This window comes from Mustela nivalis (assembly GCF_964662115.1).
Source record: "Mustela nivalis genome assembly, chromosome: 11".
Taxonomy (NCBI): Eukaryota; Metazoa; Chordata; class Mammalia; order Carnivora; family Mustelidae; genus Mustela; species Mustela nivalis.
This window is the reverse complement of record NC_139030.1, coordinates 100,266,367-100,291,791: the sequence shown is the minus strand read 5'-3', so window position 1 is coordinate 100,291,791 and position 25,425 is coordinate 100,266,367. Positions and strand designations below refer to the sequence as shown.

Below are 25,425 nucleotides of genomic sequence, written 5' to 3'. Positions count from 1 at the left end.
ATGAATATAATAGTGCTTTGCTTCTCTGCAAAATAAGAAAATAGGTTTTCACATCTTGCTGAGAGAGAGCAGCTCCTTTCCTCATTCTCCAGGTCCATTGGAAAACTATTCCTAGTTTGATTTGAAGAACTGAGGTGGGCTTAGAGACAGGGCTAAACCTGAGGACAGAACTGGGATGTTCGGTCACAGGTTTGATCTGTTAAGCCATAGGAGAATAGTACAACATACGTTTACAAATTTTTGAGCCATCTCAGTTTTTCACTGATAGTTATTTTAGACAAGCTGACTTTAAAAAAATTTTATACTAAATATTTCTTTCTCTGTTGCCTCCTTTTACTACCCTAGAAATGAGGAGAAAAAAACCAAGTGTATGTTAAAATAAGAAGCAATAGCATGTTGGCTATTTGCTTGCAGCTAAATATTTAAAGCTTAATTAATTATACATGCAACAGTAGTTTATGTTGCAAAATATAGTGAAAATAGTAATGATTATGAGTTGAAACTTTGCTTTCTTGTTTCCTTTTTTGTTATTAGAAAATTAATGTTCAGAAAAATAATACAATCATCTATATTTATGTAGTCCCTATTATATGCATGCTTACTTTATGTCCAAGAGAGCTATTTAAGCATTAATAAATACTTGAAATTATCTAAACAGATCATTATAAACCTGCAATTTCCCATCGAGATTTAAACAGCAGAAATGTCCTGGTGAAAAATGATGGAACCTGTGTTATTAGTGACTTTGGATTATCCATGAGGCTGACTGGAAATAGACTGGTACGCCCAGGGGAAGAAGATAATGCAGCCATAAGTGAGGTGAGTATATACAAAATGTATAACTCTGACATACCTTGGGAACATAATGAATGGCATTAAAAAAAAATCAAGACAGGACAGTTACCCTTACATGCTACCAATTCAGCATATTAAGAATTACAAAATTAAAAAATATAAAAGACATTATATGAAGTTTATCAGTTATTTATGGAAATCACTGCCATTCCAACTCATGTTTGACAAGTATTCGGAGGAAGTGTTTAGGAACTGACTTTTGAAGGAAGAGTAACATTGCCAGTTTGAGATAGGACAGTCACCTTCTAATAATCACTATTAAAATGAGGAACACATCCTTCCTAACATTTTTCTCTGCATTCACATACATATGTCAGTGTGTGTGTGTGTTAATATATATATCTTATATATTTATATATAAATAAATATATAGATATAGATTTTTTTTAACTTAAAACAATTTTTAGGGGTGCCTCAGTAGCTCAGTTGGTTGAAGGTCTGACTCTTGATTTCAGCTCAGGTCATGATCTTTAGATGGTGAGATTGATCCCTGCCTCAGGCTCTGTGGTCAGCATGGAGTCTGCTTAAAATTCTCTCTCTTCCTCTCCCTCTACCCCTCCCCCTGTTTTTGTGCTCTCTCCTTAAATAAATAAATAAAATCTTTAACATTTAAAAAAAAATTTTAAATATTAAATGGTACATGTTGTTGTATAGTTTTCTCATTGTGTCTTAGAAATGTTTCTGCTTTGACATACATAGGATGGTATAGTGCATTCTTCTTGATTGATGAATAGTATTAAGTAGGATGGATTTCCCATAGTTTAATTATTCAAGAAGGGCATTTTATAGGTAAAAAATTTGGTATAGAAGGTTTCAGTGACATGTTTAGGATCAAATAACATATCATTGACATGAAATTTATGTACAACCTCTGATCTAATGTATGGCTTTCAGAATATGCTATATTCTGTCCTGAAAAATATCACTGTAATTTAACAGGTTGGCACAATCAGATATATGGCACCAGAAGTCCTAGAAGGAGCTGTGAACCTGAGGGACTGTGAATCAGCTTTGAAACAAGTAGACATGTATGCACTTGGACTCATTTATTGGGAGATATTTATGAGATGTACAGACCTTTTCCCAGGTAGGAGAATTGCTATCAAAAATTGATATATGTTTTAAAGTGAAGCAGTTATATCTTCTTTTTCTACCTATATTAAATAAGTCAACATTTTTGCTTTTACTTTCATTTAAACCTTTAGTTCATTGCCATCTAGTGTTCAGAAGCATCATTAGCAGAAGGATGTCAATCAGGAAAAATTTTTAAAAGGACTTCAAGTTTTGCATCTGAGTGCAGTTTAATTAATTGCTCATAATAGCTTATCTGTGTTTAGTTTGGTCTCTGATTGCTTTAACAGTCATGGTTGTCCTTATCCAGCCTCTGAGCATTTGATAAGCTACACTTTGAATGTTTCCTCAATTGACCCAAGTAAAAAATTAGAAACAATGAATTAACTATTGAAGCACTTTTTTCTTTCTTTTTCCTTATTTTTTTCATTCTCCATTCTTTTGTTGTTGTAGTTAAGATTTTTATTTATTTGACAGAGATCACAAGTAGGCAGAGAGAGGCAGAGGCGGTCAGGGGGAGGTAGGCTTCCTGTTGAGCAGAGAGCCCAACGTGGGTCTCAATCCTGAGGCTTGATTCCAGGACCCTGAGACTACCTGAGCCAAAGACAGAGGCTTAACCCACTGAGCCATCCTGGCGCCCCTTCATTCTCCATTCTTGACTTTGTGCTTTCCTTCCTTTCTTTTAATGAAAGAACACTCATATAATATGAATGCTTGTTTGAGGCTTATTTGAATTTTTTTGAGGCTTATTTGATTTTATAGTTTTTATCTTTTTGTTAGAATTATATTACTGTCCTTATTGTCCTATAAAAACTTTAACTATCAATATATGCATTGCATTCTTCTAGATGACATACAAAATGATTTGATATATATAGCTTCTATCTTACAGAAATAACATTAAAAGCACAGGAAAAGGAAAACAGTCAATTGAATCAGCATTAGACAAATTATGAAATGAAGCTATTGAATAAAAACAAGGATTAGTGGTAGGGTTGAATTTTTTGGCTGTAAAACCTTTAAGCACTTAATAGTTTATAATTCTAAAAATAAAATAAGTTAATAATTATTTAGATTGACTACAGGTCCATCAGTTATTATTTAGAAGCATTTTTCCCTCTTTAATTGGAAGTATGGAGTACTCAATTGAAGTATTTTTCTGGACATAGCAAAACTGCAGTAGTATCACACATATTATTGGAACTTTTGCAACTTTTAATTTCTATTATTGGAATTTGGCCACAGATTTTTTTTAATACATCCTAATCCAGAATATTTTGTTTTTTAGAAGCATGTCTGACTAAAATGATTCTTATACCAGCATTAGTATATTGCCATCAACAACAGTTTTTGGACAACTATTGCAGTCAGAGAATAACTATTGCTTTTGGTCTGATAAATAATAAAGAGCAATATCAAGTGTTTGAAAAGGGAAAGGCAGAGTGCCTTGGTGGCACAGATGGTTAAGCATCCAATTCTTAGTTTTGTCTCAGGTCATAATCTCAGAGTCCTGAGATTGAGCCCCACATGGGGCTCCATCCTCAGCATGGAGTATACCTGAAGGTTCTCTGCCTTTTCCCCATGCTTACGCGCTCTCTCTCTCTTAAATAAATCTTTAAAAAAGAAAAGGGAAAGGCAATTCAATCTTATTTGCCTATTATTTTAGTAACATGTAGGATGAATTGAAATAGAAAGAATTAAAGGCAGTTTAAAAAGGGGAAAGACAGGCTCATTCGGTAGAGCATGTGACTCTTGATCTCTGGGTTGCAGCCAAGAGTTTGAGTCCCATTTTGGGGGTGGAGATTACTAAAAAAACAATAGTTAAAAACAGGGAAAAGAAATAAGGCGTTACTGTTTAATGGATACATAGTTTCTGTTTGGGAAGATGAAAAACATTCTAGAGATGGGTAGTAGAGATGGTTACACATTATTAATGTACTTGTTACCAGGGGACTAACTATATGCTTAAAAATTGTTAAAATGGTAAATATGAAAATAAAAATAAAAGAAAAAAAACAAGAGTTGCTATAAGAGATCCTATAATCTTGGATATGGAAATTGACAAGAAAAGGCACATGTAAGAAAATGTAGAGGAGAAATCTGTCATTCTGCTTAGCTATTAGAAGAAAATCTAAGGAATTGGGAAATACTCAGAGATCAAAGAAATAGGTTGGCAGCCAGGAACTTGGGAAAAAATATTGGTTTACATTGGAAAGGTGAGTTAGTTATGGAGACTTTTGGATGGGGTATTGATGGGACAACTGAAGAAAAAATTTTTAAAGAATTTTTTTAAATTAGGAGGATTTAAGAGAATTTAAAGTGTTTTGGAAATTATCTATATACAGATGGTAAATGGGAACTTATGAGTGAATGCTCTTTCCTAAGAGAACAAATGAAGAATGCAAAAAAATTGAGCAGTGAAGACTGCATATTGGGGGACCTCCCTGTACCAGTAGGTTAGTTAAGAATACCATTGGTCAGAAAAATAGTGAGAAAACTAAGAAATAATATCTTAGAAGTCAATGTTAGAAAATGTTAAGAACCCATATTGATAGCAGTAGATGTAATATGAAGTCAAAAGGAAATAGAACTGAGGAATGATCTTTTGAATTTGAATTGGAGGATGTCATTAGTATTCTTAGAGGAGATTCTGTGGAATAGAGAAGACAGAAATGTTACAGAGTATGGAAAGGAAAAGTATTAAGACAGCACAGGAAGAAGATTTAGGGTACTCTTAAAAATTTTAACAATGAAATGGGAGGGAGTTGAATAAAAAGGATCCCAAAAACATACTAATCAGCATAGAATAGCATGTTATAATGATACAATTCTTGGAAAACATTTTTTCAAACTTTTATGGTATACCTCCAAATGCAGTACATGCTGTATTATTAAATGTAAACATTATGTTATGTAGACTGACTCTCAGTAAAATATTTGCAAAATAAAGGAATAGGTGTCTGTATTACAAAAAAGGAGTGAAATACCACAATATTTATAAAAAAGAAATATGGAAGGAAGAAAGAAAATAGGAAAGCTAGAGAAAAAAAAAGAAAAAAGAGAACAAGCATAATTTAAGAAGGGAACTAGAAAGTTCCTAACTGCTTAGAGACATAATTAATAAATAGCAAATGAGGTGAGAAGAATAGTGTCTGATATTCTTAGACATTTGATCTGTTTTGGACAGTTTGAAAGAAAATGGGATTATAAAACTTCCCTTGAGCAATCTACTGATTATAAAGTTTTAAGGAAATCCAGTAAGACTATTAGAATTCATGATGATGATGATGATGATGTCACTGACATTCATTTCTTTATATCTCTAGTGCCTAATACTAAGTTAGCTCTAAATAAGTATCTATTAAACAATTAGATTTAGAGCCATGAAAATTTATTAGAAAATTGACAGTTCTTAATGTTACTTCATTTACAAAGTAAGATTGTTCATCAGTTTTATTTAGCAGGTTTTCTCATTTTATTTTAGACCTGATTAAAACAAATAAGTAAAATTGTGTATTTTTAATTATTCTGAACCAGCATTTGGGAAAAAATAAGAAATAGTACTTAGAAGATATATATGTGTGTTGTGTTTATGTCTCAGAGAGACAGGTAAGATATACTACTAAATATCTTAGCGTTCACAGATACTGTGGGTTGAGGTTTTATCAAATGAGGTTTCATGGATGAAAGTGATACACTAGCAGGATTGAATCTTTCAGTTTTGTCTTTCGAAGTTCAATATTTGATGGCAATAAGTATCTGCTTAAATGTTTAGAGTATGTGAAAATATCTCTTGTATAGATAGTGTAATACTCCAAAATTTGGGGGTTGTACTGCACAAATTATAGAATTAACCTTTGTAATATAATCTTTCTTAATATTGGAGGAGAGCAATTGTTTACATGTTGTTCTGAATATCCAAATTGAAACAAAAATTAAAAACATGTTTATAAAGTACTTTCTATCTGGGTCATTATAACTTTTATATTATCTCCATGTGAGTGAGATAAGGAAGACAGCCATTGCCATTTTGCTGACAGGAAAATTAAAACAGAGTAAACGACTTTTCCAGGGTCTCCTCAGTGGCTTAGTCAGTTAAGCATCTGACTCTTGATTTTGGCTCAGGTTTGATCTCTTGATCTCAGGGTTATGAGATCAAGCCCCGTGTTGGCTGGAGCTTGCTTGTCTGTCAGTCTTTCTGTCTCTCTCTCAAAATAAATAAATAAATAAAATAAATGACTTCCTGAAGAAAGATGAAGCCAGGATTAGAGTTTAAGTGCCTTATCCTACATTCTGGTGTTCTTCCTTCTAATTTATCTTGTCATTTTAATGGGGTGGGACTGGTGCCAGGAGACAGGAAGAATCTCTCTCCTCTTTGTCAAGATTTTGACTAGACCATTGGTTTTCTGACTGTTGGTCCCAGAGATCTTCTGTATGCTCAGTATGTTTATTAAGTTTAATTTGATAACATTTTGTAAAAATCATGAGCTTTTCATCACAAGCAGCTAATTGTGCTTATTTGGTGATAAATAGGGGTATTAAACAGTGGTAGAATAGTTAATGATACTTAAAAATCCTTGATCTAGATACTGTTTCTTAAGAGGATTTTTAAAACATATCAATATATTGATTTTTCTATTATGGCCATTATCATAAAAATTTTTGTGACATTTGATACAATCTGGCTGGACTATAGTAGAGATGGTGACATATTAAGACAGCATGACTATACATCCTATATGCTTATATTTGGTTGTACAAACATTTGTTGTACTAGATCTTGGACTTTTTCCTCATATTCACCACCCTTGATCCCTATATGGGATAAGAATTCAGCATTTTCAAGTATTAAGTACAACTTATGTATATAATAACCCCCCCAATTTAGTAATACTAGAAACCATTTAAAAACAGCTATGTCCACTGTTGAAACTACCACTTGATTTATCAACAGACGTTTAACTTATCAAAGGCTATTCTAAGTAAAGCATTTATTAATAATGTATTAAATCCTCAACAGGATCTCTTTTGGATTTCCAAATATGTCCTAAAAGGTTAAAAAAAAAAAAGATTATGACATAATTTCTCTGCTTACTTGATATCAGAAATTCTGCTGTTATTCCATCATTTTAACATAGTTGGAAATTTTACTCTAACCTTCTTTTAAAAAAAATACACAGGTGAATCTGTACCAGAATACCAGATGGCTTTTCAGACAGAAGTTGGAAACCATCCCACTTTTGAAGATATGCAGGTTCTGGTATCTAGGGAAAAACAGAGACCCAAGTTCCCAGAAGCTTGGAAAGAAAATAGCCTGGTAAGAAAAACTAAATTTTTAAAAAGAGGATTTATGACTGAATATGTTTTAATGTTGTTTGAAGTAAAAATAGACTGTTAATAGTTTTTAGAGCTGTCTAATGCCAGAAATCCAACTTACTTGACTTCTATGATGTTATACATTTTAAAATTTTTCAGTTTAAAAAAGTCCTCTTTTTTGGTTCAGTTTCAGTCATTTCCAAATAGAAAACACTAGTGAGACTAACTTGCGTCTGAAGGTTGCCAGATTGAGTAACAGCTGGAATAATTAACATGTTAATATTTTAAACATTATTGAAATTCCATCTTATTCTCTTGAGAGTGGTACCAAAAATGGTAATTAGTGCAGATGTGTATATGCAGTGACTAATAGAAATTTAAACTACCTCAAAAAGAAACCAAAGTGTGCTTATAAATTCTACTTAATAAAAACGCAGTCTAGGGGCAGGCACTTGGCTGGCTTTGGTAGATCATGCAACTCTTGATCTTGGGGTTGTAAGTTCAAGCCTCGCACTTTGTATCACATTGTATAGAGCTTTCTTAAAAATAAAATCTGTAGGGATACCTGGGTGGCTCAGTCAGTTAAGTGTCTGCCTTTGGCTTTGGTGGTGAGCCCAGGGTTCTGGGATCGAGCCCTGCATTGGGCTCCTTGCTGAGAGATCTTCTCTATCTCCCTCTGCCTGCTGCTCTGCCTACTTGTGCTCTGTCTGTCAGATAAATAAATAAAATCTTTAAAAAATAAAATCTTTAAAAAAACAAATTTAGTCCAAAACACTAAAATATCTTCAAAAGCTCCCATCATTTTGGTAATTTGTTGCTACAGCTACAAACATTTATATGCACACAAACACACAAACACCCTCTTTCTCTTTCTGTTACATAATTTTTTAACATAAACAGCATCATTTCATTATCCACTATCATTTCTGCAGCTTATTTTTTTTACTCATGGGCAGTTTCTCATGTCAGTACCTATAGATGTATCTCTTTCACCATTTGGTCAGTATTCCATCATATGTCATAATTACTGAATTATCCCTCACTGATGGAATACCCTGTATTTCTTATATTAAACATTTTTTAAAGAATCATGAAGTTATGGGGCATGTGGGTGGCTCAGTGGGTTAAGTCTCTGCCTTCGGCTCAGGTCATGATCTCAGGGGTCCTGGGACTGAGCCCCACTTCCGGCTCTCTGCTCAGCAGGGAACCTGCTCCCCCCCCCCCCCCGTCTGCCTCTCTGCCTACTTGTGATCTCTCTCTCTGTGTCAAATAAATAAATAAACTTTTTAAAAAGAGATTTTTAAAAAATTTTGAAGGTATGCCTATACGTGGTAAATCAAATCAAATTAAATGGAAGGGCATAAAAAAGGAAAAGGAAAAAGCTACAGAACCCCACCGCCAGTCTTCAAAAGAAACTCCTATTAACAGTGTTGTGAGGTTTTGGTTTTTGTTCTATTTTTTTCTCCTGGAGGTTACTGTTATAACTGTAAACACTATATCGTTATTTCTTATTATCTCTCATTTTCTCTCCTAGGTTTGTAATATTTGAGCTATTATTACATAATTTATGTTTTGTCCACAAATAGATCTAAAATTTAAAATAAAAACATCAGAAATTTTAGAATTATGATTGTGTAAACATCCATTGCATAATATAGTATTGTACTTGGACTCCTAGAAAAGGAAGAGAAAATCCTGTTAGTTACTATAAACCTCTGCTGCTTGAGGAAAAATGTTTCAAAAGTCACTATCCACTGGAGTCTCTGATTTTTTTGTCACTTTGTTCTTTCTTTCTTTATAGATTTTATTAAGAAGCAACGTTCTTTGAAAATCTCGTTCTTTTTCTTGTAAATCATTCTTTGATGAAGTTCCTCTTTAAGTGATGTCTGTTAGTATGTGCATGAGATTACGAATCCTTGAACGTTCAAAAATGTTTATATCTTGCCCTCACATTTGAGTAACAATTTGGCCAAGTAATGGTTTCAAGATCAAAATCACATTTTCCTTATAGTGGTTCCTTTGAAATCACTATTCCACTGTCCTCAAGCATTCAGACATGTTAAGAATTCCAGAGGCTACCAGGCTCATTCCATTACTTTTTGTCTTTTTGTTTACTCCTTGTTTTCTTGTCTTTATGAGCTTTTAAGCCTGGGTTTTTTGTTTTTTGTTTTCTTTTTAATTATCACAGTTTACCTGGATATATAGAGGCGTGGATCTTTTCACACATTTTGTTTTGCACTAGACGGGATTTCAGTTTGAAAACTCAGATTTCTTCAGTTCAGAGGAATTTTTCTTTATTATTTACAAAATTATTTCTTCTCTTCCATTTCTTTCTTCTGAAATTCCCATAGACAAATATTGGTCCACCTGACATTCCAGGTATCAATTTTTTTTCTTGTATTTTCCGTTTTTTTGGTTGTACATTGTTCAAGACTTAATCTGCTTTAACATTCAAATCACACATTCATTTCTCACCTTTACCACTCTATTAGTTACTTGTTCATTAAAATCCTAACTTTTGACAGTTATATATATCATTTCTAGAAACTGTTAATGTTTGCTTCTTCCATAGCAATCTGTCATAGTTTTAAGAATGTGACAGGAATTATTTTTATCAATTATTTCTAAAGGTGTACATCAGAATTTTTGACACTTTATACAAATAATTTTCTTGATTATAAAGAACAAAAATGAAAAAAATTCTACTCAACAGTTTAAATCACTTTGTTATGTATATTCACTGTCTGCATAGGATTAGAATATTTTCATTCTTGATCCTGACTTATATGGGGTGGTGGCATGTCAGAGAGAGGCTACAGAGAATTTGTGTGTTTACGTTCAGATTTAGACTGAATATTTTCCTCCATTGGTCATCTTTGTCATCTTGTCCATTGGTCAGTGAAGGCTTCTGCTTCAAATGAGATTGAAATCTTCTTAAAGGCAACTGAAGACCTATTGCCAAAAACGTATGCCCAAGATTACCTCTAAACTGCAGTCCATAGTATGGGAACTGGGATTGAAGGTGAGAGGCTGAATCCTGCACCAGAATTCATTAGATATGCTAACCTCACAGAGAATCCCTCAAAGAAAAATCTCTTCATAAAATTTTATCTAGTAAAATAATTTTCTTTCTTTAGTTGTTTTATTTCATCAGAGAAATCTGACTCATTATTTTGAAAATCTCTTGGCAACCCTACCATTACATGATGACCATCATATGCATATTTACCTGAAAACTTTTTGCTTCCAATTTAGAGTAGGTTGTTAAGGAGGGGATAAAGTGATACTTGGTTTACTTCCAGTGAATCCACTTAAATCTAACATGCTGCAGTTAATAGAACTGCTTCTCTAGGGGCACCTGGGTGGCTCAGAGGGTTAAGTTTCTAACTTCAGCTCAGGTCATGATCTCAGGGTCCTGAGATCGAGCCCCACTTTGGGCTCTCTGCTCGGCGGGGAGCCTGCTTCTCCCATTCTCTCTGTGACCTACTTGTGGTCTTTCTCGCTTTGTCAAATAAATAAAATCTTTAAAAAAACAAAACAAAACAAACTGCTTCTCTGAAAAGCAATCCAGCACTAGAGAGGTACATTTTAAATGCATAGTATAGAAAAAGATGGAAATACACCTATGTCTAAAAAAAAACATTTTTGCTTCATAATTGGATTGAAATTAAAAAAAATTTTATAATAACAAAACTCAAAAATCTTCCATATATGAATGAGTCTAGCTTTTAGGGGTTTTTAGGGGTGCCTGGGTAGCTCAGATGGTTAGGCATCTGCCTTTGGCTCGGGTCATGGTCCCAGGATCCTGGAATCAAGCTCCGCATTTAGGTCCCTACTCAATGGGGAGCCGCCTTCTCCCTCTTTCTCTACTGTTCCCCCTGCTTGTGCTCTCTCGCTCTTTCTGTCATATAAATAAATAAAACTCTTAAAAAACAAAGAACAAAAAACTACTTTAAAAAAAATTTTTTTATTAACACATAATGTATTTATTTGCCTCCGGGGTACAAGTCTGTGAATCATCAGGCTTACACACTTCACAGCACTCACCATAGCACATACCCTCCCCAATGTCCATAACCCAATCACTCTCTCCATACCCCCCTCCCCCAGCAACCATCAGTTGTTTTCTGAGATTAACAGTCTCTTATGGTTTGTCTCCCTCCCGATCCCATCTTGTTTCATTTTTTCCTTCCCTATCCCCCAAGCCTCCCACTTTGCCTCTCAAATTCCTCATATCAGAGAGATCATATGATAATTGTCTTTCTCTGATTGAATTATTTTGCTCAGCATGATACCCTCTAGTTCCATGCATGTCATTGCAAATGGCAAGATGTCATTTCTTTTGATGGCTGCACAGTTTTCTATTGTATACATATATACCACATCTTCTTTATCCATTCATCTGTTAATGGACATCTAGGTTCTTTCCACAGTCTGGCTATTGTGGAGATTGCTGCTATAAACATTCCGATGCTCATGCCCCTTTGGATCACTACATTTGTATCTTTAGGGTAAATACCCAGTAGTGTGATTGCTGGGTCACAGAGTAGCTCTATTTTCAACTTTTTGAGGAACTTCCATGCTCTTTTCCAGAGTTCTTGCACCAGCTTACATTCCCACCAACAGGGTAAGAGGGTTCCCCTTTCTCTGCATCCTCACCAGCATCTGTTGTTTCCTGACTTGTTAATTTTAGCCATTCTGACTGGTGTGGTTTGATTTGTATTTCCCTGATGCTGAGTGATGTGGAGCACTCTTTCATGTGTCTGTTGGCCATCTGGGTGTCTTCTTTGCAGAAATGTCTGTTCATGTCCTCTGCCCATTTCTTGATGGGATTATTTGTTCTTTGGGTGTTGAGTTTGAAAAGTTCTTTATAGATTTTGGATACTAGCCCTTTATCTTATATGTTGTTTGCAAATTTCTTCTCCCATTCTGTCAGTTGTCTTTTGGTTTTGTTGACTGTTTCCTTTGCTACGCAAAAGCTTTTGATCTTGATGAAGTCCCGGTAGTTCATTTTTGCCCTTGCTTCCCTTGCCTTTGGAAATGTTTCTAGGAAGAAGTTGCTGTGGCTAAAGTCGAAGAGGTTGCTGCCTGTGTTCTCCTCAAGGATTTTCATGGATTCCTTTCTTACGTTAAGGTCTTCCATCTATTTGAAGTCTGTTTTTGTGTGTGGTGTAAGGAAATGGTCCAGTTTCATTTTCTGCATGTGGCTGTCCAATTTTCTCAACACCATTTGTTGAAGAGAGACTGTCTTTTTTACATTGGACATTCTTTTCTGCTTTGTCAAAGATTAGTTGACCATAGAGTTGAGGGTCTATTTCTGGGCTCTCTATTCTGTTCCATTGATCTATGTGTCTGTTTTCATGCCAGTACCATACTGTCTTGATGATGACAGCTTTGTAATAGAGCTTGAAGTCTGGAATTGTGATGCCACCAGATTTGGTTTTCTTTTTCAACATTCCTCCCACCTTTTGAGGTCTTTTCTGGTTCCATATAAATTTTAGGATTATTTGTTCCATTTCTTTGAAAGAAGGTAGATGGTATTTTGATAGGGATTGCATTATACATGTAGATTGCTTTAGGTAGCATAGACATTTTCACAATTATTTGTTCTTCCAATCCATGAGTATGGAACATTTTTCAATTTCTTGGTGTCTTCTTCAGTTTCTTTCATGAGTACTTTATAGTTTTATAAGTATAGATTCTTTACCTCTTTGGTTAGGTTTATTCCTAGGTATCTTATGGTTTTGGATGCAATTATAAATGGGATCAACTCCTTAATTTCTCTTTCTTCTCTCTTGTTGGTGTGTAGAAATGCAACTGATTTCTCTGCATTGATTTTATATCCTGATACTTTATTGAATTCCTGTACAAGTTCTAGCGGATTTGGAGTGGAGTCTTGGGTTTTCCACATAAAATATCATATCATCTGCAAAGAGTGATAGTTTGACTTCTTCTTTGCCGATTTGGATGCCTTTAATTTTTTGTTGTCTGATTGCTGACGCTAGAACTTCTAGTACTGTGTTGAATAACGGTGGTGATAACGGACATCCCTGCCATGTTCCTGACCTTAGTGGAAAGGCTCTCAGTTTTTCTCCATTGAGAATGATACTCACTTTGGGTTTTCCCTAGATTGCTTTGAGGATATTGAGGTATGTACCCTCTATCCCTACCCTTTGAAGAGTTTTGATCAAGAAAGGATGCTAGGGGCCCCTGGGTAGCTCAGTTGTTAAGCAACTGCCTTTGGCTCAGGTCATGATCCCAGAGTTCTGGGATCGAGCCCCATGTTGAGCTCCCTGCTTGGTAGGAGGCCTGCTTCTCCCTCTCCCACTCCCTCTGCTTGTGTTCCCTTTCTCGGTGCATATCTATCAAATAAATAAACTATATTTTTTTAAAAAAAGATGCTATACTTTGCCAGATGCTTTTTCAGCAACTATTGAGAATATCATATGGTTCTTGTTCTTTCTTTTATTAATGTATTATAGCATATGGATTGATTTGCAGATGTTGAACCAACCTTGCAGCACTGGAATAACTCCTATTAGTCACCATTGGTCATGGTGAATAATCCTTTTAATGTACTGTTAGATCCTATTGGCTGGTATCTTGGTGAGAATTTTTGCATCTGTGTTCATCAAGGATATTGGTCTGTAGTGTTCATCAAGGATATTGGTCTGTAAGTCTCTTTTTTTGATGGGGTCTTTGTCTGGTTTTGGGATGAAGGTAATGCTGGCCTCATAAAATGAGTTTGGAAGTTTTCCTTCCATTTCTATTTTCTGTAACAGTTTCAGGAGAATATGTTTTATTTCTTCTTTAAGTATTTGGTAGAATTCCTCTGGGAAGCCATCTGGCCCTGGTCTCTTGTTTGTTGGGAGATTTTTGATGACTGCTTCAATCTCCTTACTGTTTATGGGTCTGTTCAGGTTTTCTATTTTCCTGGTTCGGTTTTGATGGTTTATAAACCATCAAATTATACATGTAGATTGCTTTAGGTAGCACAGACATTTTCACAATATTTGTTTTTCCAATCCATGAGTATGGAACGTTTTTCAATTTCTTTGTGTCTTCCTCAGAAGACAAAGACACTCCTATGCAGGAGTGTCTAGGAGTTCACCCATTTCTTCCAGATTGTCAGTTTTGCTGGCATATAGTTGCTCATAATATGTTCTTACAGTTGTTTGTATTTCTTTGGTGTTGGTTGTAATCTCTCCTCTTTCATTCATGATTTTATTTATTTGGGTCCTTTCTCTTTTCTTTTTGTTAAGTTTGGCCAGGGGTTTATCAATCTGCTTAATTCTTTCAAAGAACCAGCTTCTAGTTTCATTGATTTGTTCTACTGTTTTTTGGGTTTCTATTTCATTGATTTCTGCTGTGCTCTTTATTATTTCTCTTCTCCTGCTGGGTTAGGCTTTCTTTGGTGTTCTTTCTCCAGCTCCTTTAGGTGTAGGGTTAGGTTGTGTACTTGAGACCTTTCTTCTTTGTTGAGAAGGTCTTATATTGCTATATACTTTCCTCTCAGGACCACCTTTGCTGTGTCCCACAGATTTTGAACAGTTGTGTTTTCATTTTCATTTGTTTCCATGAATTTTTAAATTCTTCTTTCATTTCCTGGTTGACCCATTCATTCTTTAGTAGGATGCTCTTTAGCCTCCATGTATTTGAGTTCTTTCCAACTTTCCTCTTTATTGAGTTCTAGCTTCAGAGCATTGTGGTCTGAAAATATGCAGGGAATGATCCCCATTTTTTGGTACCAGTTGAGACCTGATTTGTGACCCAGAATGTGATCTGTTTTGGGGAATGTTCCATGTGCACTAGAGAAGAATGTGTATTCTGTTGCTTTGGGGTGGAATGTTCTCTATATATCTGTGATGTCCATCTGGTCCAGTGTGTCATTTAAGGCCTTTATTTCCTTGTTGATCTTTTTCTTGGATGATCTGTCCATATCAGTGAGAGGGATGTTAAAGTCCCCTACTATTATTGTATTATTATCAATATGTTTCTTTGATTTTGTTATTAATTGGTTTATATAGTTGGCTGCTCCCATGTTAGGGGCATAGATATTTAAAATTGTTAGATCTTCTTGTTGGATAGACTCTTTGAGTATGATATAGTATCCTTCCTCATCTCTTATTATAGTCTTTCACTCAAAATCTAGTAGATCTGATATAAGGATTGCCATTCTAGGTTTCTTTTGATGTCCATTAGCATGGTAAATTGTTTTCCACCCCCTCACTTGAAATCTGGAGGTGTCTTCGGGTCTAAAATGAGTTTCTTGTAGACAGCATATTGACGGGTTTTGTTTTGTTTTTTATCCATTCTAATACCCTTTGTCTTTTGGTTGGGGCATTTAGCCCATTTTACTTTCAGGGTAACTATTGAAAGATATGAATTCAGTGTCACTGTATTGCCTGTAAGGTGACTGTTACTCTATATTATCTCTGTTCCTTTCTTGTCTACTATTTTTAGGCTCTCTCTTTGCTTAGAGGACCCCTTTCAATATTTCCTATAGGCCTGGTTTGGTGTTTACAAATTCTTTTCATTCTTGTTTGTCCTGGAATCTTTTTATCTCTTCTTCTGTTTTCAATGATAGCATAGCTGGATATAGTATTCTTGGCTACATGTGTTTCTCACATTATTAATGCTTTGAATATATTATGCCAGTTCTTTCTGGCCTGCCAGGTCTCTATGGATAAGTCTGCTGCCAATTTAATATTTTTACCATTGTATGTTACCGACTTGTTGCCCCAAGCTGCTCTCAGGATTTTCTCTTTGTCACTAAGACTTTAAGTTTTACTATTAAATGATGCTGTGTGGACCTGTTTTTATTGATATTGAGGGGGATTCTCTGTGCCTCCTGGTTTTTGATGCTTGTTCCCTTTGCCATATTAGAGAAATTCTTCACTATAATTCACTCCAATATACCTTCTACCCCCCTCTCTCTTTCTTCTTCTTCTGGAATCCCAATTATTGTAATATCGTTTCACCTTATGGTATCACTTATCTCTTGAATTCTCCCCTCGTGGTCCAGTAGTTGTTTGTCTCTCTTTTGCTCAGCTTCTTTATTCTCTGTCATTTGGTCTTCTTTGTCAGTGATTCTCTCTTCTGCCTCATTTATCCTAGCAGTAAGAGCCTCCATTTTTTATTGCATCTCATTAATAGCTTTTTTTATTTCAGCTTGGTTAAATTTTAGTTCTTTTATTTCTCCAGAAAGGGCTTTTATTTCTCCAGACAGCATTTCCCTAATATCTTCCATACCTTTTTCGAGCCCAACTAGCACCTTGAGAACTGTCTTTCTGAACTCTAGATCTGACATATTACCAATGTCCTAGCCTTCAGTACAGCCTCTTGTTCTTTTTTTTGTGGTGAGTTTTTCTGTCTTGTCATTATATGCAGATAAGAATATATGAATGAGAGAATAAAATACTTAAAGGGTGGCAAAGACCACAGAAAAATGTATGCTAACCAAATCAAAAGAGACCCCAAATGGGGGGAGAATAAAGGGGGTAAAAAGAAATTTTAAAAATTATATATATATTAGACTGGTGAATAGAACAGAGCCACCCACTTGATTTTGGGTGTATTTTAGTCTTTTAAAAGAAAGTACCTCCCAAAATTTTAAAGAAAGTAAAGCATATATATATTCCATATATATATATATATACATATGTATATATATATATATATATATACATATATATATATATATTCCATATATATATATATTCCAAAATAAGAGTAAACATGATGAAGGGATGAAATATGACTATAAAGATGGAAATTTAAAAAAAAAATCTAAAAAAGGAATTGATATGTTGGTTGGAAAAAGAAAGAAAAAGAAAGTGGAGAGAATTTGCTCAGGCTAGAGACTAGAACAAAGCCCTGTGCTTGATTTAGGGCATATTTTGATCTATTGAATGAAATTGTATCCCCAAATTTTTTATACAAAAAAAACTTATATGTATACAAAAAATAAAGTTAGATACAGTGGAGGATAAAATATGACTATAATAATGAAGGTTTTAAAAGATTTTTTTAGAAAGGTATTTTTAAGATAAAGTAGTTAAAAAACATTAAAAGAGGAAAGAGGAAAAGTTTTAAAAATTTAGAATAAGAAAAAAATAAAATTAAAGAAATTTAATTAACTTTGTAAGACTAAAGAATCATGGGGAGAAAGCCATAAATTTCATGCTTTGCTTTCTCCTCCTCTGGAATTCTGCTGTTCTCCTTGATCACTGAGCCTGGTCTTGGCTGGATTTCTTGCTGATCTTCTAGGGGAGGGGCCTCTTGCCTTGATTCTCAAATGTCTTTGCCCCGGTGGAATTGTGCCACCCTTGTCAGGGGTCAGGCTAAGTTATCTGCTCAGGTTCGCTCTCAGGAGCTTTTGTTCCCTGAACAGTTTCCCTCGAGCTCTGGAGGACGGGAATGAAAGTGGCGGCCTCCCAGTCACTGGCCCAGAGGAGCCGAGAGCTCGGGGCCCCATTCCTCAGTGTGCTCTCAGAGAAATGCAGTCAATCCTTCCTGTCTCCCTGGTCTCCGGCCACCCTCTGTGTCACCTGGCCTGTGACCCAGCATTTCTGTCTCTGGCACACAGCCCGGTTTGGAGTCTCCAAACCCAGCAGATTCCTGCCTCCAGAGAAGGAAGGTGAGTCTCCCCAGATCAGCTACTTGTGGGGTCCCTGCTCAAAGAGCAGTGGCCCGACTGTGCCTCAGATCACAGGTTAAGGTGAACTCTAGCTGAGAGCTCACTCCTCAGCTCCGTCTCTATAGTTGGCTTCCCTGCTCTGATACCTGCGAGCTCTGCTACACTCAGATACCCCCAATCCTTCGGTGACTCCGCAGGGCCTGAGACCACACTGTCCCCACAAGGTTCCAGCCCTGCTTAGCCTCTGGAGCAATGTCCCTTAGTGGAACAAACTTCTAAAAATTCAGATTCTGTGCTCCATTGTTCCACCAGTTGCTGGGAGCCAGCCCCTTGCCCTGCGGTCTATCTTCCCATTGCTTCGGGTTCACTTCTCTGCACGTCCTACTTTAAAGAAAGTGGTCAATTTTCTGTTTCTAGAATTGCTGCTCTTCTTCTCTTTGATCTCCTGTTGGGTGGGTAGGTTTTGGGAATGGTTCGATGACTATCTACCTGAACTCCTGTGACCTGATGTCATCTCACTTCCCCTCTTTCATTTCTCAAAAAACTAGTTTTTAAAAACTGCCAGGGATGGTGCCTGGGTGGCTCATTTGGTTAAGTGGCTGCCTTCAGCGCAAGTCATGATCCCAGGGCCCTGGGGTTGAGACCCACATCAGGGTTCCTGCTCACCAGGAGCCTGCTTCTCCCTCTCCCTCTCTCTGCTGTTCCACCTGCTTGTGTTCTCTCTATGTCCAATAAATAAATAAAATCTTTCTTAAAAAATTGCCAGGGACTCAAAACGTAGATCAGTCAATAAAACGGGGAAGAATAGTCTCCTGATAAAAATGAAAGAACAGACAATAGTCTGAGGAAAATACATGAAAATGTTAACCATAGCTATCTCTGAATATTGGATTCATGAATAACTTTTTCTTTTTTCCCCCTCTGTACTTTCAGAATTTATAGTAAAAATGAACTGTTGTAAAAATTACATATATGTACACACAGTTTAAATTGGAATAACAAAAAATTGTAGATGAATTTTATTTTTAAAATAGTTTTTTTCCAGGGTGCTTGGATGGTGCAGTCAGTTAGGTGTCAGCTCTTGGTTTCAGTTCAGGTTGAGATCTCAGGGTCATGAGATTGAGTCTTGCATAGGGTTCCATGCTCAGCATGGAATCTGCTTGGAGTTTCCCTCTCCCTGTCTATCTGCCAACACACCCCCACACCCTTTCCCTCTCTTACTCTCAAATAAATAAATTTTAAAATAGCTTTTTGTCTCACATCTAAAACTTTAAGGTATAATTTGTTCAACTACGCTACCGTTCTTCATGTTTCATTCTTTTCCAAAATTTTTTTAAAGATTTTATTTATTTATTTGTCGGAGAGAGAGCACAAGCAGCGGGAGCAGCAGGCAGAGGGAAAAGCAAGCTCCCACCTGAGCAAGGAGTCCGATGTAGTTCTGGATCCCAAGACCCTGGGATCATGCATGACCTAAGCTGAAGGCAGACACAGCCAACTGAGCCACCCAGGCATCCCCCTTTTCTAAATTTTTAACTTCCATTTCTTAATCTGTCTTGAATAGTGGCTTGTTCTCTTTCCCCTCTTGAAATCATTTGTCTGGTTTATCTTTAATCCTTAGTCTTAGTTCTGCATAACTTCTCTTGCTCAACAGTTTTATCTAAATATATTGTCATGTAAAAGTTTGAAACTGGGGCATCTGGGTGGCTCAGTCCTTAAGTGTCTGCCTTAAGTTCAAGTCATGATCCCATGACTTGATCCTGGGATAGAGTCCCACATTGGGCTCCCTCCTCTGTAGGAAGCCTGCTTCTCCCTCTCCAGCTGTATCTCTTTCTGTCAAATAGATAAATAAAATCTTTAAAAAAAAAAAAAAAGTGTGAAACTTTCTCAGTTGTTTTTTTTCCCTCCTCTAGTCTCTACTTTCTCCACCCCATTTAATCTAGTCTTCTAAAATGTACTATATGTTCCAAAAGCTATCCCTTCTTTTTTTCACATTTATTTCAGTTTTTATATTTCTCTTCTTGACAAATCAGCAAACTTGCTGTGGTCTAGAATTCAACATTTTCCATGCTTTTTTTTCTCATACAGCCTACACTAGGAAATGCAAGTATACATCATGATATAGTGTCTTTAGGTTAATACTTAACCTTACTATGTACTCTGTGTTCTCTTATTTACTATTCTAATCTAGAGTATTTCATTTTGGGGAGACTGGTGTAGTTATTTGTTTTAAATGTTGGTTCTCAACCCACTAAACTCATTTCATAATCCATTCATGAGCACCCACTTCAATTTTTCTGTCATTACAGAGGGAAGATTTTTTTAATTTCTTGTCTTTTTTCCCATTTTTTTCCTGCTTATCTTTCTTCATCAATGTTTTGAATGATATCCCCTTTATCTCATTTACCCAAATGTTGGATATCATTATTTGTATATATGCAGTTAGAGTCCCTTGTTGAAGCACTCATCTGATTTTACCCAAATATTTATAATTTTCTTAATCTTATTTTCTCCCCTCAAAAAATTTTAACATTTGAAAGAGATATACTTGATATGGATTAAACTGCACATATTAATGATACATAATTTTTAGGTTTTGGAATATGTATATACCCATAAAACCATCACTATAGTCATAATTATGAACATGTCAGTTACCCTCTAAATTTCTCTTTGTCCTTTTGTAGTTGCTTCTTCTTGCCTCTTTCTTTTCTCCATGAATCCCCAGGCAACTACTGATCTGCTTTCTGTCACTAATGATTTGTATACCTTTTCTAGAATTTTATATAAATGGAACCATACAGTATGTACTATTTTTATCTGGCTTCTTCCACATAGTTTAATCCTTTTCAGATTCATTCATGTTAATATGTATTTCAGTAGTTTATTCCTTTTTATTGCTGAGTAACATTCCTTTGAATGGAACAATTCTTTTGAATGCTTCAACTGGTTTACCCATTCACTTGGTGATGAATATTTGGATTGTTTCCAGTTTTTGGATACCAGAAGTAAAGCTCTTATGAACTTCCATGTGCAAGTCTTTGTATGGACATCTGCTTTCATTCTCTTGAGTAAATACCTAAGAGTAGAACGGATGCATCATGTTACATGTCTGTGTAACTTTTTAAGAAAGTGCCAAACAATTTTCCGAAGTGACTGTACCATTTTACATTCCCACCAAGAGTATATGAGAGTTTCAGTTCCTCTACATCCTTGCCAATACTCAGTATGAACATGCTTTTTAATTTTAGATATTCTAATAAGTGTGCAATAGTATCTGATTATGGTTTTAATTTACATTTCCCTGATGACTAATAATATTTAGCATCTTTTCATTTGCTTATTTGCCATCCTTGTTCCTTCTTTGATGACATGTCTATTCAAGTCTTTTGCCTACTTTAAATTGAATGGATTGTTTTCCTACTGTTAAGTTTTGAAGTTCTTTATATATTCTGAATACAAGTCCCTTATCAGATATATGATTCAAAAATATTTCTTCCCAGACTGTGGCTTGTGTCATTCTCTTAAGAGTATATTTATAAGGGCAGAGAGTTTTAATTTTGCTGAAGCCCAATTTATCAGTTTTTTCTTTCATGGATTATCTTCTGTATTTTCTTCTAGAAATTGTATAGGTCTATGACCCATTTTGAGGTTGTTATATCTTATTTTTTGGATCTTTTGCATAGTGTGAGGTATGGATCAATATTCATTCTTCTGTATATGGATATCTAATTGTTTCCTACCATTTATTTTTAGAGACTACTTTTTCTCCATTTAATTAATTGCTTTTGTAGTCTTCGTCAAAAATTCGTTGTCTGTATGTATGTAGGTCTATATCTGGACTCTTTATTGTTGCATTGACCTATATGTCTGTCTCATTGCCAGTACTTCAGCATTTTACTGTGTCTTGAAATCAGGTAATATTAGTCCTCCGCCTTTGTTCTTTTCACAGTGTTTTGGCTGTTCTATGTTCTTTATATTTTATAATCAATGAATTTTATAATCAGCTTTTCAATTTCTACATTGAACCTGTTGGGATTTTTATTAAAATTAAATTAAATCTATAAATCAATTTGAGAAGAATTGACATTTTAGTAATATTGAATCATATTAATATAGATTCTTAATTATTGTTTTATGCATTTTTCTCTTAAATTGTATTTGAAAAAAAGAAGGGTCACAAACCAAAAATACCCTATACTGGCTTTTATATTTACCTACGTTTAGTTTCTTTGACCAGTGTTCTTCATTTCTTCAAGTTATTGTCTAATGCCCTTTCACTTGAGCCTGAATGATCTCCTTTGGCATTTCTCATACGGCAGATCTGCTAGCAACAAGCCCCCTCAGCTATTGTTTATATAAGAATGTCTTAATTTCTCCTTCATTATTGAAGGATAATTTTGTTTGATAATAGAATTCTTGGTTACCACTTGTTTTCTTTCAGCACTTTAAATATATCATGTCCCTGCCTCTGGCTTCTATGGTTTCTGATGAGAAATTGGTTATTAACTTTTATTTAGGATCCCTTGTACATTTCAAGTCACATCTCTTTTGCTTTTGTCGAGAATCTTCATCTTTGGCTTTTTATAGTTTGATTACAGTATGTCTCAGGATAGAACCTTTTGAGTATATTTTACATAGAGTTTATTGAGTTTCTTGGATGTGTTGTTTCTATTATTAAATTTAGAAAGTTTTGGACCATTATTTTTTCAAATATTCTTTCTGCCCCTTTTTCTTTCATCTCCTTGTGGGGTTCTCATTCTGTGTATTTTGGAATGATTGATGACCTCACAAGTCTTTTAGGCTCTGTTTATCTTTCTTCATTATTTTTTGTTTGTTTGTTTGTTTCTATTCCTCATACTGCATAATTTTTTCAGTCATTCAGTAATTCTTCTGTTCATAGCTGCTGTTTGAATCACTGTAGTGAATTTTTCATTTCAGTTTTTTTTACTTTTAAGCTCCAAAGTGTCTTTCTGGCTCCTTTTTATAATTTTTATCTCTTTATTGGTATTCTCCAGTTGATGAAAAACTGCTTTCCTACTTCCTTTAATTCTTTGTCCATGGTTTCCTTCATCTTTTGAGCATATTTAAATCTTTTGGTACTAACTCCAGTATCTTAATTTCCTCAGGGACAGTTTCTTTCATTTCTTTTTTCCTATTGAATGGGCCATATATTCTTGGGTTTTTGCAAGCTTTGTGATTTTTTAAGACTGGATATTCTGAATATTCTGATTAGCAAAAAGAAATCAAAAGAAAAAAAGTTAAAATACTCCCCCAAGCCTTTGCAGTTTGGCTTTGTGTTGGGGCCCTCCTTTAACATTCATCCAGACCCTTTACAGTTCTGCTTTAGCCTTCACTTTCTGCTAGCGCTGAGCCTAACAACCAGCCAGTTATGAAAACTTATGGTCTTCTTTGAGCATGCATCCCACCCTGGATGAGTGCTTGGCTTTTCTAGGTTTCCCAGTATATACAGTTTTTCAAAAACCTCATTCCCCCAAAGTGTCTCACACCCTAGGTTTTCCTCCCTCGCTTCCAGCTTTTCTTTTGTGTGGTTTGATTTTTGTATTTTGCCCCAGGCTATAACACTTGTTCATTTGGCTTTCAGTGATTTCAAGGAATGTTCTCCACTTAGTCATATCTACTTCTCTTTTCCGAGAAAGTTCTGAATTAGGCAGAATAAAGACAGACCCCCTTCTTTGTTGTCTGTTAGAACAGACAACATAATTCCTTGGGAACAGTATCATTTTCCTCCCTCTGGAAATCAGGTTCCTACACGGGGAACACAGACTTCTATCTTCACATTTTTACTTGGTTGCTCTCAACATTTGACTAACTTCCGGAGCTTCAGTAAGGTTGATTCTGACAGTTTTTACCAGGATTTTTGTATTTCTGTGGGAGCATGTCCCCTGGTTTCCTTCTTCTGGTGTCTTCACTAATGTCCTCATACAGTGAGTTGGGAAATACCCTTTCCTCTTTGATTTTCTGAATAGAATTGGCATTATCTCCTTTTTGAATGTTTGGTAGAATTCAATAGTGAAACCACTGGGGCCTGGATTTTTCTTTGTGGGAAAGCTTTAAACTATAAATTTATAGATACAGGAGCTATTCAAATCATCTGTTTTTTTTTTTTTAAGTCAGCTTTGACAGTTTATATCTTTGAAGGAATTTGTCCATTTCATCAAAATTGTCAAATCCTTAATATTTGTTTAAAGATTTTAAACTAACTCCCCATTGGTGACTTAATCTTCCTGTTTCTATACAGTTTATTTCCTTAAGTTTCTCTTATCTCCTTTTTTACTTATTCTGGGATATTCATCATTGCTTTACTTCTAGGTCAACATTCTATAACCAAATCATTATTTTTCGGACCCTCAGAACTCCATGTATAGTCAACCTCTTTAAATTCTCAGCTATTTTTCTAATTTTCCCTTTTCCCTATTTCATATTAATTTACTTCTAAATCTTATATAAATGATTTAATAACCACTATTTTAACTTTGTTTGTAACTTATAATAGATTTTTCTCAAAAAATGATCAAGTTACAACTTCTATAATAGAACCCATTTATCCACTGGGAACTGGCTGTGTTCTGTCAGCATAGTTTAGAGCCAGTCATCATAGGATAATGTATAAACTGTAGAGCTTTGCTGCCTGGGCTATGATCTTAGTTTTGCCACTTATTAGCTATGTGCTCTAATTTTTCCTCTGAGCCTCTTTTCCTGCATATGAAAAGTGAGGATGATAATAGTACCTCAAATAAGAATTAAGTGAATTAGAACACAGTCTAGTACATAGTAAGAACTCAAAGTTGTTAACTATTATTATGCGTCAACAATGATTCAGTCTTAAATATAGAAACTTCTCAGAGGTAGAGTTTCTGTTTACCAAATTTTATTCATCATCCAGGACAGTGCCTTGGTCAATGTCTTATTTTGGCAGGGGTGAGAGTGGGTAGAGGTGGGATCTCTTTTTGAAAAAGTATTTTTACAAATTATTTTCCAACTGTATAATGAAAAGTAACCAATATAGCTTCATTCAGTGTCTCTCTTTGCTCCAGATACAGAAAACAGCCACTATACAAATTTTAGCTGCTTGGATTTTGGTGTTTCTGAGCTATTCCGGGCAGTTGGTGAATAGGTGCTCTATTTTGGAAAGGAAAGGGTCTCTTCAGTTTTGTGTGGAAAGGCATCTAAATCTTTGTTTTAGAAAGATTTCAGTGTGTACACTTCATTGTGTTGCACTTCATGTTTAGTAATAAAGAATATGAATGTGTAGATCTGTGTGAGTGGTATATGACGGGTATGTGTTTGAATAAAAAAGTAATAAAGTTTCTGTGAAAGAATACCCAAGAAATTGGTAACATTGGTTGCCTATAGACGGGGGAAATGGGTGGTTGGTGGATAAGAATGGAAGGGAGATTGTATTCTTTTTCTGACATTTTGAATTTATTGACACATACATATATTACCTATTCAAAAAATTTAATAAATGTATGTGGTTAAAATTCAGAGTTCAAACAATAAAAAATTATTTTTAGCGATTCAAA

At 35.1% G+C, this 25,425-nt stretch overlaps 1 protein-coding gene across 2 annotated transcripts in view; it reads left to right on the top strand.

The window, feature by feature from the left end:
- The window catches only part of BMPR2 (bone morphogenetic protein receptor type 2), a 202,963-nt gene that overhangs the window by 160,726 nt on the left and 16,812 nt on the right, over positions 1-25,425 (top strand). For both annotated transcript variants that reach the window (XM_082688862.1, XM_082688863.1), the window contains 3 exons: positions 659-819; positions 1,795-1,942; positions 7,107-7,243. In XM_082688862.1, coding sequence (XP_082544988.1) covers positions 659-819; positions 1,795-1,942; positions 7,107-7,243 — 446 coding nt within the window. The remainder of the gene's footprint in view (positions 1-658; positions 820-1,794; positions 1,943-7,106; positions 7,244-25,425) is intronic.